Raw genomic sequence first — 18,351 nt, 5'->3', positions numbered from 1 at the left:
AGGACTTTCATGAGTAAGCACAGAATCTCCCAGGTCCCATGGAAATACCTGGCATGCAGTCTGTATTTTATCAAATGCATGGGGAGAAGCTCCTGTGGGAGATCACTCTTGTGTAACAGGATAAAACCTAGCACAGCCAAAACAGCGTTGTAGTGCTCAGAGTGAGGAAAGTTATTTTCAGCAGGAGCCACAGGCTCTCACAGAAATCAAATACCTCTAGCCAGTCAAGTTACTGGCTTGTAAACTAGCTTCCTCTTCTAGGGACTGTAAGGGAGCAACTGGTGGTCTCTATGTTGCATCTGGGTGAAACAATTGCCATTTGCATTTAAAATTGTTGGTCACAAAATAAAGTAGTAAAACACATCCTACTCACTGCTCTAGTCTGTGCACTATTGCTGTGAAATGCTAGCAGGATAGGCACAGCTTTGGCACCAGAACTACACTGGTGACAAACACCAAGAGACATGCTTTCATACTTTGGTAGTGAGTATTATGACAGCTGCAAGGTGCTCTTCAAATTCTTTTCATCTTCTTACAAACTTTCTGCATGGTCAGCGACTGTCCACCTGCTTTCACAGGCAGTGACGTCACTGGCTTCCATCAAAATGGTCCTCAATATTATCTCCATTTTCCCCTACAGCTTATCCAATTCACAGCTATTGCTTGCTGCTGCTGAAAATGCCCACAACCCAACTGGGATTTTAGATCCAGATTATGTTCTCAGTAGGCACTGTTTATTAAACTGCAAGCAGGTAAAGGAAAGCTGGAAGCGAACGAGGTGGTCAGGAACCAGGAACACCTTTGTACCAGGAACAGAGTACAAATGCATGTGAGGTGCCAAGCAGAGGCTGTATAATGCAATTGGCATGGAAGTGAGGTGGTGCCAGGAATGAGGTTGACACTTACTCCTTTGAACACCTTCTGGTTCACTCCTGGTGCCTTTCCTGGGATACTTAAGCTGCTCTGGTGTAGACGTTTATGGCCTTTGAAACTGCCTGAGAAGGTATTTCACCAACATACATGTCTAAGAATTGTAGGGCTGAGGCAGACATGAGGGAGCTGTGGGGGTAAGACAGTCGAGAAGACAGAGGTGTTGGATTGGCAAAGAGAAAAGATGAAGGAATACCATCAGCACAGGAGATGGAAAACACAGAGAAAATGAAAGCAGGTGGCGAAGGTGAGAAAGATGGTGCTATTATTATGATGGAATTTAGGGAAAGGCCAGGAAGTCATGGTAAGAAAGGCAGAAACAAAACACATTATATATGTGCCCTGAACCAAAGAAGGAACAGGGCCGTGTTGCAGGTCTTTCACTCGTTTCGACTGGCCTGCTTCCAGGAGGTGGCAGGAAGCCAACAACGACAGGATGAAAAGTCCTCGTGGTGTAGACACACCAAGACACTTGTCTGGAGTTCAGGGCCTTGAGAGGAAGCCATAAGAGAAGCAACTGAGGTTCTTGGGTCTGCTCAGCCTGGAGGAGACTGAGGGAGGACCTCTTTGGATCTACAACTTCCTCATGGGGGGAAGAGGAGGGGCAGACACTGATCTCTGTATCTGTGACGACCAGAGCTGAACACAGCATGAAGTTGAGTCAGGGGAGGTTTAGGCAGGACATTAAAGAGAGGTTCTTAACCCAGTGGGTGGTTGGGAACCCAGGGAAGTGGTCACAGCACCAAGCCCGAGAGAGTTCAGGAAGCATTGGAAAACGCTCTCAGGCGATGGTATCACTGATGGGGCTGTCCCATGCAGAGCCAGGAGTTTGACTTGATGATCCTTGTGAGTCCCTTCCAACTCAGGCTATTCTGTGATTCTATGAGCGGGACAACACACGGCACTCAGTGGGCATACTCTTTACAGCGCTAGAGTTTAACTGAAGGACACGTCTGGAAGTCCTCTGCAGGCCTGACAAAGGCGGAACACAGAGAAAAAAACAAAAAAAAACAAAAAAAAAAAACCACGAAGGAAAGACTCTAGCCTTGTGCAGCTCCCTAAATCCGGCAGAATGGGTCACACCATCAGTGACGGAACGCCGGCTCAGGGCATGCGCCCAGCTGTTCTCTGCCGCTCTTTCTCCGCTCCTTTTACATAAAAAAAAAAAAAGAAAAAAGAAAAAAAAGCTGATTAATGCGTGTCCTTCGGGTCAGGCCGGCGCTGGGTTCCGTTACCTCGACCGCTTCCTTGCCCCAGGCGGAGCCCGCCCTGGCCCGGCAGCCCGCGCGGGAGAGCCGCCGCCCTGCCGGGGAGTTTCCTCTTCCTCCAGCAGCGCGGCCGGGGCGGGAGGAGGAAGGGGAAGGGGCAGGGGCCGGGGCCGGGAAGGCTCCAGCGCGGCCGCCGCCGTCGCTGGTGCGGCAGGGGCGGAGCGGCGCGGGAGGCGGCGCCAGCGGCCGGCGGGGCCCGGAGTCACCGTGTCACGGCGCCCGGGAAGCCGTTGCCGCCGGATCCGCCCCCCGCAGGGCGAGCGAGGAGGCAGGAGGAGGAGGAGGGAGGCCGGCTCCTCGCCGCCTCTTGTGTTTTCGCCCCCTTCCCGGCCCAGCCCCGGCCCCTCTCCTCTCGCACCGGGGCGGCGGCGGGGGGCGAGGCCGCAGCGGCGCCCGAGCTGCCCGCGGGAGCCCCGGGACGGGCCTGGGCCGCCGTCTCTGGACTAGGATGTCCCGACATGAAGGTGAGCGGCGCGGGGCGCCCAGGCCGCTCCCGGCGGCGGCGGCGGCGGGGCCCGGCCCGGCGGCCTTGGGGGCCGATCATCATCATGGCGCCGCCGGGAGCGGGGCCCGGGGCCCGGCGGCGGAAGGGAGGCGAGGCCCGGTCGGGCGGGCCGCGCTCTGCAGTGTCATAGCGGGGGAGGCCGGTACGGCCCGTTCGCCGCGCGGCCTCCGCCGGGCGGGGCCGGGGCCGCAGGTACGGCCGGCGGGGGGGCCGAGCCGCCCCGCTCCTCCGCCCGAAGGACGGGCGGAGCGAGGTGCGGCGCCCCCGGCAGGCCCGGCCGCCGTGGGTGGGCGGTGGCGCGGGGCGGCCCTGCCGACGTGTCGGCCGCCGCCGCGGTGGGTCCGGCCGGGCTCCGCGCTCCGGGGTCCCGCTGGGTGCCGGGGAAGCGGGGCCCGGGGCAGAAGCGTACGGGCAGCCTGCGCGGCCCAGGCCAGGGTGGCTTGTGTCTGGCGGCCCCAGATCTGCCCTTTTCCCTCGGTTTTGCCTTGCGGCCGAGGAGGCCGGTGCTGGGTAGTACTGGCGTGTTTTGAGGCCGCCGGAGAAACGTGTTCTGTGTGCTGCTTGCCCCTGATCCCGTTGTGTTTACCGCCGTGGAGGAGTTCAGCGGATAGTTAGTCAGAAGGAGCAGGGTGGAGGAAGAGATGAAAGCTAAGAGAGGAATTTCTGCGGGAAGAAATTGAAGTATGAAACCAGGAGAGAAAGTTGCTCGGTTTTTCCATGCTTGTTTACAAGCCGGTGAAGTGTTTGGACTAGTATTTTGTAAAGCCAGGGGTTGTCATCTGAAAAGGTAACTTTCTGCCATTTTGGGAACTTACTTCAGTATTGTCTTCATTTTCTCTTATTTAATTTATCATTTTTCTCATCTAATCTTAGAACACTTTGATGGAAACATGATAGGAAAATTCAGTATTTGTGGCTTATACTGCTGGCTTCTAGTTAGTAGCTTGATTTTAGGCAGCGTTGTATGTGTGGTGGGGTTTTGGTATGTGTCGCAGTATTTTGCAGACTTGTTTGAGCAAGTACATGTGTATCTCTATCAAATAATTGTCTTCCCTGAATCCACTAACTTTTTATGATTGTTTACTTGTTAAAGCTTAGTAAGATTGCTGATTTTTCTCCCCTTCCTTCCCCCACACCGTCATGTTTTTTCGGCAGGGTGGAGATGGATTTCTTTATGGTTAAAGATGCAGTTTTTAAGTGAAATGATCATTGATCATAAAGTTGCTATTGACGATGCTGGAGTAGGATTATACAGTCTGCAAGTATCTGCTGTCATGAATGTGCCCTTAATACTCTCTTTAATGTACAATAATGGAATGTAGGCTTTTCTAACTTGAACAGGTCAAAATTATGGAAGTTTTAAGTGATAACTGATATCCTATGTTGTTGTTTAGTGGTTTTCAGTGACAAGTGCATGACTATTATAAGAAGTGGCGATGTGTATAAATACATTTCAACTCTGTCTTTTTGTTAAAATAGAATTGAAAGTAGGTTTTCATGCGTGTTGCTTATGGAGATTATAGCATGAATTTTCCTTTTAGTTGTTAGATATTTGTATCAGGGAAATTACATTTCCTGTCTTTGATATTTGTTGGTATTTTTAGAAGGAATGACTGTTAATGAAACTGAGCTTAATATTCTCTTTCTAAAGCAGATTCATTTAGACGTACCTAGTTAGAAAAAAATAGAGATAATTCTCTAACTGATTACCTAATCGGTAGGCGAGTGTGAGTTTTGGTAGTTTTGGATCCTGGATGTAGACTTCTCACATATCTGTGTGAGCAAACAATGCATTCCTGAAACCATGAGAATGCTGTGAGATTAAAAATGACATCTACTACTGTATCTTTGTTTTTTTTTTTTTTTTTTTTTTTTTTTTTTTTTTTTTTTTTAAAGCTGGTCTGTCTCTTAATTTCTGAATTACTCTCATCTTACTGCACACCTCAAATATGTTCTTTTAGGCAACTTTAGTTACAGGGATAGAATAACACAAACTAGTTTGGGAAGGATAGTCTTTCAACTTTATGGAGAAGAGGCTTGGGGGCTTGATTTTAGTAGAAACTATATACTCAGAAAAAGTGATTCTTGCTTCAGAACTGTGCAAGGTTATTCACGGTTGACAATTTTTGACCCAGTATGACTAGTTTGGGAGTGACTGTCTTGGAAGAATATGGTATAGGAAAAAAGCAAGCTTTAATCATGTTTATGTGATTTTTTTTTTTTTCCTGTGTATTTTCTTTAAACATAACTTTGTGTCCACACACAAAGTTATGAACAAGATTTATTAGTATTTGTTGAGAAAATTGGGATGCTGTACCAGTTTTATGGTGGAAAAGTATCTAGATGTGTAAATGCTGGAGAAATTAGAGTTCTAAAGGCTTGGGACTTCAAGTAGGCTGTAAAGCATCTGATGGAGATTTACACTTTCCGTTGGGCTTTCTTGACTTCTTTGGTGTTATAATCTGTATGAAGCAATTGTTTGGAGTACTTTGGTTAGTTGGTTTTGTTGTTTTTGTTTTTTTTTAATGAATTTTGTTACCCTTCACAAAAAGTTTCACCATAGCCTGCCTGCCTTTTCACTGTGCTCTCATTTCACACGAGTTCTAGATTCCTGTACCTCCCAAATCCATGAAAGCAGACACTAACTGGAATTTAGTCAGTGACTTAGTGTTGCTTTTTTTGATGTGTTTATTCAGTGTTGAAGAGACTTCCTTGGTAATGCTGTCAAGAGTTAAGTATTTACCTCTTAGTAATGCTAGGCTCTTCTAATTTTTCAAAACCATTTTTGTTCTGTGATTTGATGTTAAGAGGCTAGCTGTTTTTTGCCTTTGGTTTTGTAGAATGCAACATGAGGTCATTCCCTGGTCTTGGATTTCATATTGCTCCCTTTATAGGATCAATACGCTGTGTTTCTCTGGGTTAGCCTTTCTGTGGAGGGATATGTGGTGGTGTAATATTTGGCACTCTACAGGAAACAGGTAGGTAATTTTTTTTTACGGTCTATACAGTTTACCAAAAGTTATTTTATATGGGTTGTGTCTTTTTGTGAACATGTGTCTGGCAGTGATTCTCTTATTTGGCAGTAGACACCACCCAGGACAGCAGAAAAATCCAGAATTGCAACTTCCAGGAATATCATTACAAGACCATTTTACAAGTTTTTTTGTGGAACTAGGTCGCAACAGCATTAACTGACCTGGGTTCAGATTCCCTACAGCTGGCATCTCCAGAGGGCTCCCAGTTCCATATCACCTGCATCACTTAGTTTTCTACCTCTCATGCTCTGTGCCTCTCTCCCAGACCCAGTTCCATCCTTTTCTGCTTGTTCTCGCTAAAGGAGGTAGTCTTCAAGCTTGAAAGAGCTGTCAGCAATGCAAGTGCTGGGTTTTTTTGCTGGTCCCCATTTGTCATCATTTTTCATGAATCAGCGAAAGTCTGCAGTTAGTCTTAGTCCCATGTGAAGTAAATTGTGAATGGATGGTGGTAACACAGCTAGGAGCGGAGAGCAGTGACTGTCAGGACCACATGACCTTTCCAAATACTCTCTCACTTTGAGATCCTTGTAGTGGAGCAAGCCAGTGTTTCAGTGCTCCTTTTCCTTGTGTGTTTGCACAAACGTGTTGCATAGAGATACTGAAATCAATTGTTTGTTTATTTGTAGGAGAAGAGTAAATAAATCTTAAAAAAGAAATGCATCTTCATCTTTGAAATCATAGTTACAGGTGAATATATACCAACCAGTTCAAAGCCATTAGGATAAGGGTAATGTGAGTTCCAGGCCTTTAGCTGTACAGTAAAATATTGGGAATCTGGGTTGATGATGTTTTCTGTGAGGTCACAATACAAAATATAAAACTTAATCTGAAACAAACTTTTTGAAAACATTAATAGCAAGAGTAATTTCTGCCCCTTGTAGTGATGCAATCAATAGCTGTGTCATACTTGAGCTGCAGAAGGGTGCTGCAAACTCCCATCACAATAATGTTCAGCCAGTTGATGCATAACTTAATACTTCATGCGGTGTCAGTTATAAAGGTGCCACACAAAATGCAGAATTAATGTATTTTCTGCATGTAAAGCTTCTCTAATTCACTTAAAAAGACTACATCTTTTTTGTATAAAGTACTCAAGATAGTGTTGGTGAAGTGTGGCGTGTAGTAATGAAATGTTTGTCTGTGAGACCAGTTACAACTTGCTGCCTTCCAGCAGCAGTGCTGACTTTGCTTGCATCTTCTCCAGACAAGAAGTTTGCTATTTCACAATACAGAATAATAGCAAATTCTTTCTTGTGTAGCTGCCACTGAGATCTATTCTGTAGGAAGTAAGTCCCTGATTAAGTTGTACGTGTGGTACAAAACAGTGAGTTTTTTTTTAATTTGCACTAGTAGTTTAGTCTACCAAATCATTTTCTAACTGTAAATGTGAAGTGTTTTGTACTCTTCTTAGTTTTACTCCATGGTAGCATGTTAATGCATCTAGCTACAGATGTACTACAGTATAAATAAAATGAAAAAAAAAAAAAAGTTAGTGTGACGACTAGTGAGAGCAGTGTTTAGGCACAAAAAATGTTAACATTAAATGTGAACAGTGCTAATACAATTGGAAATATTTGAACACAGTAATTTACTTTTTTATTAAACTTGTTTGATTTCAGTAGGAAACTGAATCATCATTTAATGATAAAAAGAGCTGGAAAAAGAATTCATATTTTAACTGGCAAGATACTTTACTAGTTTTATGGAAGCTAGGTTTTAAAATAAGGGTTCTAGCTCTGCTTTAGGAAACTGTGAGAACCAAGTTGCTGCTGTTCCTGCAGTCTGAACAAGGTCTCCCAAAAATGTTTGTAATGGGAGACGTTTTTTCTCTTAGGTCTTTATGAAAAGTAATGACACTATCATGGGAAAAGGGAGAAGAATAGATTTAAATTATCAATGTTGAAAGGCTGATAGTCTGTATCTTAAGCAGAAAAACTGAAACAGAACTGTGATACTTCCAGCATTATTGGGTGGGGGTGAACAGAGAAGACAAATGGTGAAAAAGTTCTCTTCCAAATGTTGATTTGAATAAGAAGGGATTCAGAGGAAATTTATAGAGCTATGAAAAGTGCTTGAGTAGTATTAGACAAATAAAATTCATACGTTAAATAAAAGGAAGAAGGTTTTTCAAATACTTTTGCATGTTTACATTACTGATAGCATTTGAGGGAGAGTTGTTGGTGTCACTGTTCATTGTTGTATTTTCATTGTTATGTTGCTTCTATTGTTGTTGAATACAAGACCAAAGCAGTGACTGATACAAAAAGTATTAGTATGTTTAAGAAACTGCTGGACACAGCAGCGTATCTGAAGAATTTACTCAAGAATTGGGGTGTACCAGAGGCAGGTTGCAGAGACAGCAATAATTGAACTTTGAGTATCTTTATTTTGTAAACAGCTGAATTTTATCTACTCCACACCTCCCTGCATTCTCTAGGGTGTGCAGGAGGGTTCTCTGTGTTAGATCACCGCTCAGTGTTTGGGAGTGTACAGCAAATGAGCAGATAGAGACAGTATAGAAAAAAAAAGACTGACCAAGGTGTTGACAGTCAAGTTTTGCTGTGGAAAGCTGGATTGACTGTCCTGTCCTCTGTTGCAGTCCATGTGAACTGCAAGGTAAGTTTGTCAAGAATTCACAGGTAGTAATTCCTTATGCAGACCTGGTTTGGGATTTTGGGGTCTGAGCATTCACACCTGCAACTGCATTAACTGAGCAATGAGCTTTGAAAAAATACTTAGTTGTAGAAAACCAAGAATTCTTGAGAATCCATCCTTTGGTGTCTCAGACTGAGTACAGTGGACTTAGAATTTTATTCTTTACAAGCTGTGGTTTTCCTCTATTTCAAGAGGAGCGAGACCTTGCTTAGAAGTGTTGTTAAACTTAATTCATTGATATTTGGATGCACTGAAATGCTGTAGATATGTGCTTGCAGAGGGAAGGCAATGAGAAAATTCATAGCCAGTGCAAATTTCTTTGAACTGTGAGATAACTAAGAGCTCAAGCTGACCAATGAGGACAAAACAAATAGGGACTTTCTTGGTTGTTTACTGAAGATCACACATGCTGGTGCACTGAGTAAGGTGGTATTTTTAAGAAAGGAATATAATAGTATTAAATGACATTGGATAGATTCTGACCATTAATTGATACTAGGGATACACATATTTTAATGTGAATAAGGTAGTGAGCTTTCATGGGTTTTGTTCTGGAATCATTTGGACTAAATCCTCCACATGTAAGTGTTCTTCCCCCCTACAGGATTTACAACAGGTGAGCAAATTTTGTAGCTGTAGGTTCTGAAAATGGAGACATAATGGAGAAGGGGTATACAAAACTTTAGCTGTAGCCAAAATTGTTGCTCACTTGTACAGAAACAACATTATAGAGATGCTGCAAGCAGTTCAGAAAACTCAAGCAGAGTGCTATTAGTGACTCCATATGTAAGGATGTGTGAGGGGGTGATTGATGAAAGTTGGAAAGGTATTTGCCTCAGACTGATAGAGAATCTGAAAGAAGGGTATCACTGCATGAAAGGCAATCTGTGATGTCACTTTTCAAATACAAGAAGTAATCTCATTAGTTTAAAATGAGGAATATAATTGAGCTGCTTTTTCATACACTGTGTGATGGGATTGTGGAGAATTTTTTTACTAATTGTTCTTGAAGCTACCTCATATCCAGATTTAACAGTTAAAGCTTTGCATTTTATCTTAAACTTTCTGCTCCAGGTATTTTAACTACTTTGGATTCAAATGTGGCTCTCAAGCATCTTAAATCTTAGCTGTCTTTCCCTTGAGCATCACTTGAGTGTCTGGTTTGAACTTACTCCAACACTTTTCTGTATATCTACTCCAATTGTTATCCACATTTTTTTCTCAGTGTAGCATTTTGACACAGTAAAGTAAGAGCATTTGGAATTCAATGTGGGGCACAGAAACAAGCTCATTAGTTTCACTGTTTCAGAAAATATGTTTAAACCCAATGTTTGAGTTCATATCTACTTGTAGAGTTTTATGTGGTTTATTGTCATTTACTAAGTTTAGAAGTGAGATCTCTGCCAAGCAAAAATTGTGAGGCAGCATCACAGAAGCCTTGGATTTGGGTATCAGAGGTGTATTCTTTATATGGCTTTATATGTGCTTTATAATGGCTTTATATCTACCGCTTGAAGTTATTTGTTCTAGTTTGGAATTAATTTTTAAGTCGTCACTGAAGCCTCTGACATGTTAGAAAAAAATTATTCCACTCCACCTGCCACATTTGTTCTGAGAATGTAGTTTGAATAAGTTGATAGGGAGAGGATGGATGGATTTACTTGATGGAATTTTAATTTTCTTCTATTTGAATGTTTAAATATTGGTAAAAAATTTTAGGCATAGTCTATGATTTGCTTTTTATGAGCATTCTTTTTTTTGCTCATTTGTCATCCTGCATTGAATTTTTTTGTGTTACCTCTTTCTGTGGTGATTGCTTTTTTTGGAGCTTCTAGGAGACTGTCTCTAAAAGTTACCCCATTTTCAGTTGGAGACTTTGAGTACAACTGTCTTGTTGCAATGAACTTGGAACCTGACACAAGAGACTGTGATGTTTCTCCCATGTGCACATGGGATATCAGGTGTAGATTTTGTCTTGCCAATAGGCAGTCAGCAAAGTCTTCTACAGAAGTTAGTGGTCTGGTACTCATTACGGTGAGTTTTATAGATATGAGTTGATCCTTCCAAATTTTTTACTCATCAGGACATTTCACTAGCGTATATTGTTTGCAGCTATCATTTTGCATTACATCCTCATATTACTTAAAATCTGTCTTCAATTTCACATTTTTATCAAAATACTATTGATCCTGTTCTGCATTTGATTTGTATCATTCCAGTGTCACCACTGATGAAATCCAGATGAAGAAAAATATTAATTAAAGTTTTTTTTTAAAAAAAGTACTGCTAAAGTAAGATGAAACAGGAGACAGAGTTCTAAAAAAAATTATAACTGCATTTTTTTTTTTCTTACCTCAGGTCAGATTTGGTCTTTCCCCTTCTGCCACTTCCTGGTGCCAGATTCTTTTTGGGAGGCAATGTTTCTTGTCTTGACTGACAAGAGGTGCTGTCTCTGGTAGGATAAATTATCTTTGCTTTCTTTCTTTGTCTTTGATCTCTTATCCTTTACCCTCTTACTTTGTTGTCACTATTCTCTCTTCCCCTTGCTGTGCTCTCTCTCTCTCCAGCTTTTCTCCTTTGAGTGCTCTGGGGTGGGATTTTCAACAACCCCTTGGGAAGCTCTAGACACCTGTTGGTTCTAAGTGTAATAGAAATTTAATGCCTGCCTCTGTAAGCCTCTTGGAAAAGCAGAGCTCTGGTGTTTCTTGGTGCACAGCTTGCCCTCACTTATTTCAGAAAAAAGCAATTGCTGGGAAGTTTTAGGCAGCCAAATACAGAGACGGATTTGTGGTTTTGTTTTGTTTGTTGGCAGATGAGATGAGGTGCCTTTAGTAGTGTAAGTTTTACTTAGGTTTTGGCTGATGTATTCTTTAATTATTTCTTGAGCAGAGTCGTTGTTTACAAAACTCTTCAGTATCAGCTGAGTCCTTGTGTAAATGCTGTTGACTGTTAGCTTATTAATACTAAAGCAGCCAGTATTCTTGACTGAAGGTGATTTCTAATGTCTCTTTCTATGAGACTGTATTTACTCTAAAAATTTGAAAGGATGAGGTGAAATCTATGTGAAACAGAAATCAGCGTAAATTAATGTGCCAGATAAAAAAAATAATATTGATATTAGGATTGTAATTTTAAACAATTTTTCAGACCAGTTTTTAGACCAGTAGCATTGCTTTCCAGGTGCTTTATGGTATGGGAGGAACTTCATGGCAGCTTCTGGAAATAAACACCTGGGTGTGTGCCTAGAACAACATTAGAATTACTTAGCAGATGAATAGTGGCATCCTGGAGGTGCCTGGTTGGAAAGCAGTGCTGTGAGCTGTTAAACAGGTGATACTCTGGGTACTTGATAGGTATCTCAAGTATCCTAGTTCCAGCAGCAATAGATCACACATGATTTTCAAGGTCACAAATGCTTAGTATATAGTCATGTAAGGACCTCTTGTGTGATTGTCAGTAACGACTTTCTTTATCTCCATATAAATGATTCTTGTAAGAATCGACATTCAGTTTTACTTACGACATTTACTTTTACTTTGTGTGTGTGTCTTAGCTGTACATGCTCAGAAATTGTTGTTCACCTGAAATTAGTTTCAAACTGCTGCGAGTCTTGATTATAAACCCCTGTCAGTTGGACTTTCTTTCATGGTAGAATTAAATTAACTCTGAAGGAATCTATGGTTTGGGCACAAAGGCATCTCTAGTCACGATATGATCACTTCTACTCAACAAAGCAAATGCTTGAATTATTGCATATTTGCATATGCTTTTAATGTAGAAGACTACTAAGATGTGCCTAACACAAATAGTGTTTAGTGTGCAGCTGTTACATATATTTCAGCATGCAAGTTGATGTGTGGGTTATCTTTGCAAGTGGAAAATCTCTGTAGTGAGAAGTAGCTTATGATCCACTGATGAAGTGGATCTGTGAGAGCAACTTTACCAAGACTAATAGTGCTCGAACAAAAGTCACATTTGGACTGACATAATTGTGCCACTGCAGCTTCTAAAGTTTCCTTTGTCTTTACTTCTTTAGAGTAAACAAGGCCACTAACTTCAGCCTCTGGATTATTGCTGGTATTACTTTTTACGTGACGAAAGTAAACACTTTGGACTAGTTGTGGGAAAGGAGGTAAGTTTGGGAAAGAGATTTCAAGGATGCCCTTGAAGAAAGACATTTAAGCTTCAGAAAAGTAAGCTATAGAGAATTCAGAGCTTTCTATGTATTAACTAAGCTTTTTTCAGTCTAGATGTGCATATGATAGCTCAGGTGATCTTAATTCCATACCTGTTTCCTCCTACCATTTGTACTGTCCTGATAAGATGAAAATGTCAGTGTTGTTTGATCTCTTTACAGATGGAAGTCAATTACTTCTGCTGTTAACCATGACCTGTTAATTGCATTAATTAGATACCTTGCAGGTTTAAGAAGATGGAATAGAAACTGTGCTGTGTCTTGACTGAGAAGAAGGTCAGACACATTTTCCATCTCTCTTCTCCCTTGGTTATCTTCAAGTTTAGAAAATTCCAAAGACAAAAGTCTATTTGCCTTCCTGAATTCAGAAGAAATGGATACTGTGGTCCACAGGTATCTTTCCCAAGGATGTTTGCCATAAGGCATGTGAAATGGCAAACAGGATCTGACAACATAGTGTTCCTTATTCTGAAAGACATTTGCAGTGAGCAGAGAAAACAGCTTGAGATTTTGCTGTAGAAGAATGGCTTTGTAAATGAAGATATACAAGTAAAAATTCATTAGAATATAAACTTGTCTTTATAGTGTAGATAATTGAATAATGGCTATATTAGTCAAATTTGTCCTAGTAGAGATTGCTGTTGGTAATATTTTTGTGCTGTTGCAGATTGTTGTCTGAAGTTTATTTAGAAGCAGAAAATCTGTAAGATACAAACTCAAGTTTAACTTGTCACATTAAAAATATAAGTATAAATTGAAGATATTAATAGGTTTTGGGTTATCTCATAGTTTGTTAGAATATTACCCAGCTCTTAAGTATTGGAACCAAATACTGAGAGGTATCATTCTTACTGTGCCTCAAAATTCAGTTAATATTTCTTCGTAGAAGCAATAAGAATTACAGGAAAATGACCAGAAAGTGAAGGAATGGACTGTTGGGAATTGCATGCCAGAATACACTTAATTAGCCAAGACTGAAGTGTACTTCAGGGTGATAACTAGAGGAAGAAATGGAAGGGATATCAGGCTCATACCCAACCTTAGTTAACAGTGATGTATAGGCTAGAAGACTTGCTCAATTTGTGGTTTTGTATTTGCAGTGGACATCACATCAAACTTTAGAGTCTAACACAGGATGCAGTGAGGCAGTCTTAAAAAACAATGTACATGTTTAAAGAAGTTATTAATTGCAGAAGATACAAGTTTGAGGATGAATGATTTTGGTTGTAAACGTTTGAGAACTTGAAAAAGTTCAGCTGTTTAGTAGATGAAAACCACCTTTCTGTGTAGATTTCAAGCAGTGGGCAGTGTAGAACAGAGCTTATAAATTTGTCTGAAAATGTAAAAGAAACCTTGTGCTTCCAAGAGGCAGAAATTGAGGTAAAACAGCTAAAGTACCTCCCATGTGTCCCCCTTTTCTAGCTTCATAATCTAGGTTTTCCTTACTAGTATCCTTGTATTACACATTTTTTTCCCAATAGATTGCTTTAAAAATTTTCAATGAAGATCTGTCAGATTTGATTGTTACACTTGATTTTTTTTATCCTTAAAATACTGTTTCATGCATTTTGTAACTGTAGCATAGAAGCTGAGCTTATAGTAAGTAGTGATACCTGAAGGGTATTTGCCCATCCCTCTCCTTTTGTCTTAAATCATGAAGTGAGGTATGTTTTATCTGTTTTGATAAAATGCTGCATTATTGATATCTGGTTTATTCTGTGGTCCAGCAAATAAAGTAAAACATCTGAGTCTTGTTTAAGAAAATGAGCTAATTACATTAAAAGTACTTAAGTACTGAATACTTTTGAGCTGTGATGTACAAATTAGTGATGGGTTTTAGTGTTTAGTGATAGATCAGAAGCTCTTTAGAAAAATTATGTGAGATAATTGTTATTTTCAAACAGAGTGGTTAGTAAATTATTCTTAAAAGTTAGTTGTATACATGTGTGACATCATCAGTACTATTGGGGAGATGTCCCAGAACATCATACTTTGGTTATCTTTGGTTCTTTATGCTTGTACAGTTTAAGGGCACAAGAAAAACAAAACTATAGGCAATAAAGCGCAATGGAACTCTTCCTGATGAGAAAAACAGGGGGAAAGGTAAGGCTGACAAATGGTCGTGGAAACATATGAGCAACATATAAGGGGTCCTGCTGAGAAGAGCTTGAGGGTGCTGGTGGATGAGAGCCTGGACGTGATCTGAGAGTCCAGAAAGCCAGTTGTATCCTGGGCTGCATCCAAAGCAGCGTGGGCAGCAGGGAATTATGTCCTGCTCTGCTCTGGTGATATCCCAGCTGGAACCCTGCACCCAGCTTGGGTCCCAGCACAGGAAGGACACGGAACTGCTGGACTGAGTTCAGAGGGGGCCACCAGGTTGATTAGGGGGATGGAGCACCTCTGCTATGAGGAAACACTGACAGAACTGGAATTGTTCATCATGGAAAAGAGAAGGCTTTGGGGTACTCTAAATGTGGCTTTTCAGTACCTGGAGGGAGCCTATAAGAGAGCTGGGTGGGACTATTTACAAGGTAGAATGGCTTCAAACTGAAAAAGGATGAGTTTAGATTAGATGTTTAAAAAAATTCTTTAGAATATGATGAGACACTAGAACAGGTTGCCGAGAGTAGCTGTGGATGCCCCATCTCTGGAGGTGTTTTAGGCCAGTTTTGATGGGGCTTGGAGCAACCTGGTATAGTGAAAGGTGTCCCTGCCCACAGCAGGAATGCTGGATCTAGGTGATATTTAAGGCCCCTTTCAACCAAGACTGTTCTGTGATTGTTTGAATGGGGAAAGAAGAATTGAAGAATTGCGATGAAGTAGTGCCATGAAGAATTGGAAAGAAGAGGAGGGAGGAATGGAACAAACTCAAAGCCTGATGGAAGGAGACATGAAACCTTTCTTGCTTCAGATTACTCTATTTCTCATAGTGATCTTTTGGTATAGCCTGCCTATCATAAGCAACTCTAGTTTCTGGAGGCATGTTATCAACCTGAGAAGTAGTTCTGTGTAGCAGAGAGTGGGAGGAAAAGTTCCCAGGGTGGTCTGTTTATGTTCAGAGTAAGAAAAATGCTTTGAGAAGGCCCAGGATATAATACTGCAACCACTTAAATGAATAAATTGATTGATTTTAACCTCCTATTTCCCTTCTGTGTTGTGTTCAGAGACACTAGAATATTGTTCCAAGTTACTGGACCTCTTAGAGTGGTAAGGAAAGATAAATTTCACTTCCAGCTCTTTGGTTTCCCAGCCAGTGTTGCCTACTTTCTGCATTGTTACCTGTGATAAATCATGCCTTTTCCCTATCCCACAGCATGGGAAAAGCTTGCTATGTTTGCTTGTTTGGGTAATGCTCAAAAGGATCAGGAGTGAGTTTAATAGTGCAAAAGAAGGTAAAGCTGAATGTGTATTCCTTACACCAGAGTTCTGTCTAAGGTGTGCCTAAATAGTTAATTTTGGCTAAACTTCTCTTTGCTTCTGCCAGGTGTTGTGGGGCTTTTTTTCTTATCTGCCTGAAACAGTGGTTCATAGAAAAATCATTCTTCAAGCATGTTTACTTCTCTGTTCAACTGGTCTGTATTACTCAGTTGTCTTCCAAGCTGGATGGGACATATGTCTTATTCACTTTATGTCTCTTTTTTTATGCCACTCTTAAATAACAGCAGTCCAAAATGCACAAAGGTTTATTTTCTAAGCATACTGTGTCTTCACTTTTTAGGGGTCAATAGAGAAGTACATGTTATTTTGTTTAATTTCTTTTTAGTATTTTGGTTTTCTTCATGTCTCTTACACCAGTAAAACTCAATTGTACATGATATACTTTCCACTGGCCCGATTCTCTTTTAGTTGGTGCTTGCCTGAGCAGTGTATTTCTGTTGTCTCATCCTGAAACAAACTCAGGATCATGGTCCTTTCCTATTGAGTGAGAAACTTTGCCACTGATTTTGCTAGATAGAGGATGTAGCTTAGTGTTGTTACTGTTACTTTCTTGTCCTGGAGCTGTTGGTAGCTTTCTCAGTTTAAGTATTTTTCTGCTAATAGAGTTCACATGCTGTTTGCCATTTTCCAGATTAATGGAGTTGTTAAATAAAATCATGTCTGGTGCCAGTTCCTTTGCTGCCACACTGCAAACTTCCTGTGCTCCATTGCCATCTGTTTATTTTTACTGTATTTACAGTATTTCAGCAGGTTTTTGTGTTGTGATAGTTTTGATGGTCAAATTGAATTATATTACTTGAGTGGTAAGAGACATGTGAGATAGTATTAAATATTAAATTGGGAATCCAGATTGACTTGATAAGAAATCCTGCATGATTCCTGCACAGAGTTGGGCATGTTTTGCAAGTTCTTACTAATCACTTGTTCCTGATGCCCAAGATGACTGACACTGTTGTGTGTGTAACTTACACAGCCTGGTATGTGAAAGCAAAAATGGAAAAACTTTTTGCGGCAGGCTGGCTTGTGCTTATGTTTCAGGGCTGAAACAAGCTGTGCTGTTGGATTTGTTTTTACAATGGGAAAATGGCTGTCCCCATGTCCTCTGCACTGCTGAGGCTGTGCCTCGGGTACTCTGTTCAGTTGTCTCTTCACTTTAGAAAAGACATTGAGGTGCCAGTATGTGTCCAGAGGAGTGCAAGAAGGCTTCGAAAGGTCCAGAAAATACAGAATGGCTGAGGGAGCTGGATTTGTTTATTTTTGTGGAGGCTCAGGGGGGACTTCATCACTAAAACTACCTGCAGGGGGTCTCTTCCAACATGCATGCAGTGAGAGGACAAGAGGAAATGGTCTGCTGCTGAGACAGGGAAGATTCAGATTAGGTACTAGAAAAAAAAATTAGGGTAATTAGGAATTGGAATAGTTTGCCCAGGGGGATAGGGGAACCAGATATCCAAGATGCATCCAGATCTGACATTGGGCAGTAGAATTTAGTTGTTAAGGCATTACAGTAGTACTGCTGGGTGAACAGTTGGATCTGATGACTGTAAAGGTCTTTTCCAACCTTGATGGTTCTGTGATTCTAAGTATCAGGCACTGTGCAAGTGGGCTTCATGAAGATTATTGACAACAGAGAGGTGAGCAGATTCAGGTGTCTGTCTCTACTCCAGAGGAAGGAGTGCAGTGAAGAAAACAAAAGCCTTTTGTAGGCCCAGTTCTCTCCCTTTCCTCCTCCTGTTTTTTTGGTTTTTTTTCATTTTCAAGTCCACAACGTTTCTGCTTGCAACTTTAGTCCTACTAGTTCTTTTTAGTCTGTTTACTTCTTCCACTTCTGGTTGCTTTGCTGTAAGAAAATATTCCATGTTCAGCCCTGTTGCACACAGCCTGTGGGAGGGAACAGAGTGTTTTTGGTTATTTCAAGGGCATAGTGTGTGAATTTTCTGTGCAGTACTTGTAGGCTGCAAGGGTGATGAAGTAGGTTCTGTGTTGCAGGCATCTTTATTGTTTGTTTTCTCAGTTTGCTTTGGTAAACATGAGGAAAAATAAATAAAAATGACCATCCTATGATTTGGTTTTCTGGTGAAATGCTCATAGAAACAACAGAAGTTCTCAAACAACCTCTCAAACTAGACTGTAGTCTGCATTAAGAAATTAATCTAGTAAAGTAAGAAACAATTGGTGTTTCTTCTTTACTAAGTATCAAATAGCATATATTTTCCCCTCTTCAGTCTTGGAAACAAATGAGCTGTTTAAATAGAATGTCTTAAGTTTTGAGCTCGCTGTGTGGCATGTAGACTACTGATGAGATAGTTAATGTCAAGCAAATTA

At 41.1% G+C, this 18,351-nt stretch overlaps 1 protein-coding gene across 1 annotated transcript in view; it reads left to right on the top strand.

Moving 5' to 3' along the window:
• Positions 1–2,107: 2,107 nt before the first annotated feature.
• The window catches only part of LOC306814829 (E3 ubiquitin-protein ligase KCMF1), a 41,463-nt gene continuing 25,219 nt past the window's right edge, over positions 2,108–18,351 (top strand). The window contains exon 1 of the mRNA XM_079331287.1: positions 2,108–2,662. Coding sequence (XP_079187413.1) covers positions 2,125–2,662 — 538 coding nt within the window. The 5' untranslated portion in view covers positions 2,108–2,124. The remainder of the gene's footprint in view (positions 2,663–18,351) is intronic.

The sequence above is a fragment of the Erithacus rubecula genome (assembly GCF_903797595.1).
Source record: "Erithacus rubecula genome assembly, contig: SUPER_Z_unloc_2, whole genome shotgun sequence".
NCBI lineage: Eukaryota > Metazoa > Chordata > Aves > Passeriformes > Muscicapidae > Erithacus > Erithacus rubecula.
Note: the sequence above shows the minus strand (reverse complement) of the source record. Positions and strands in the feature narration are given on the sequence as shown.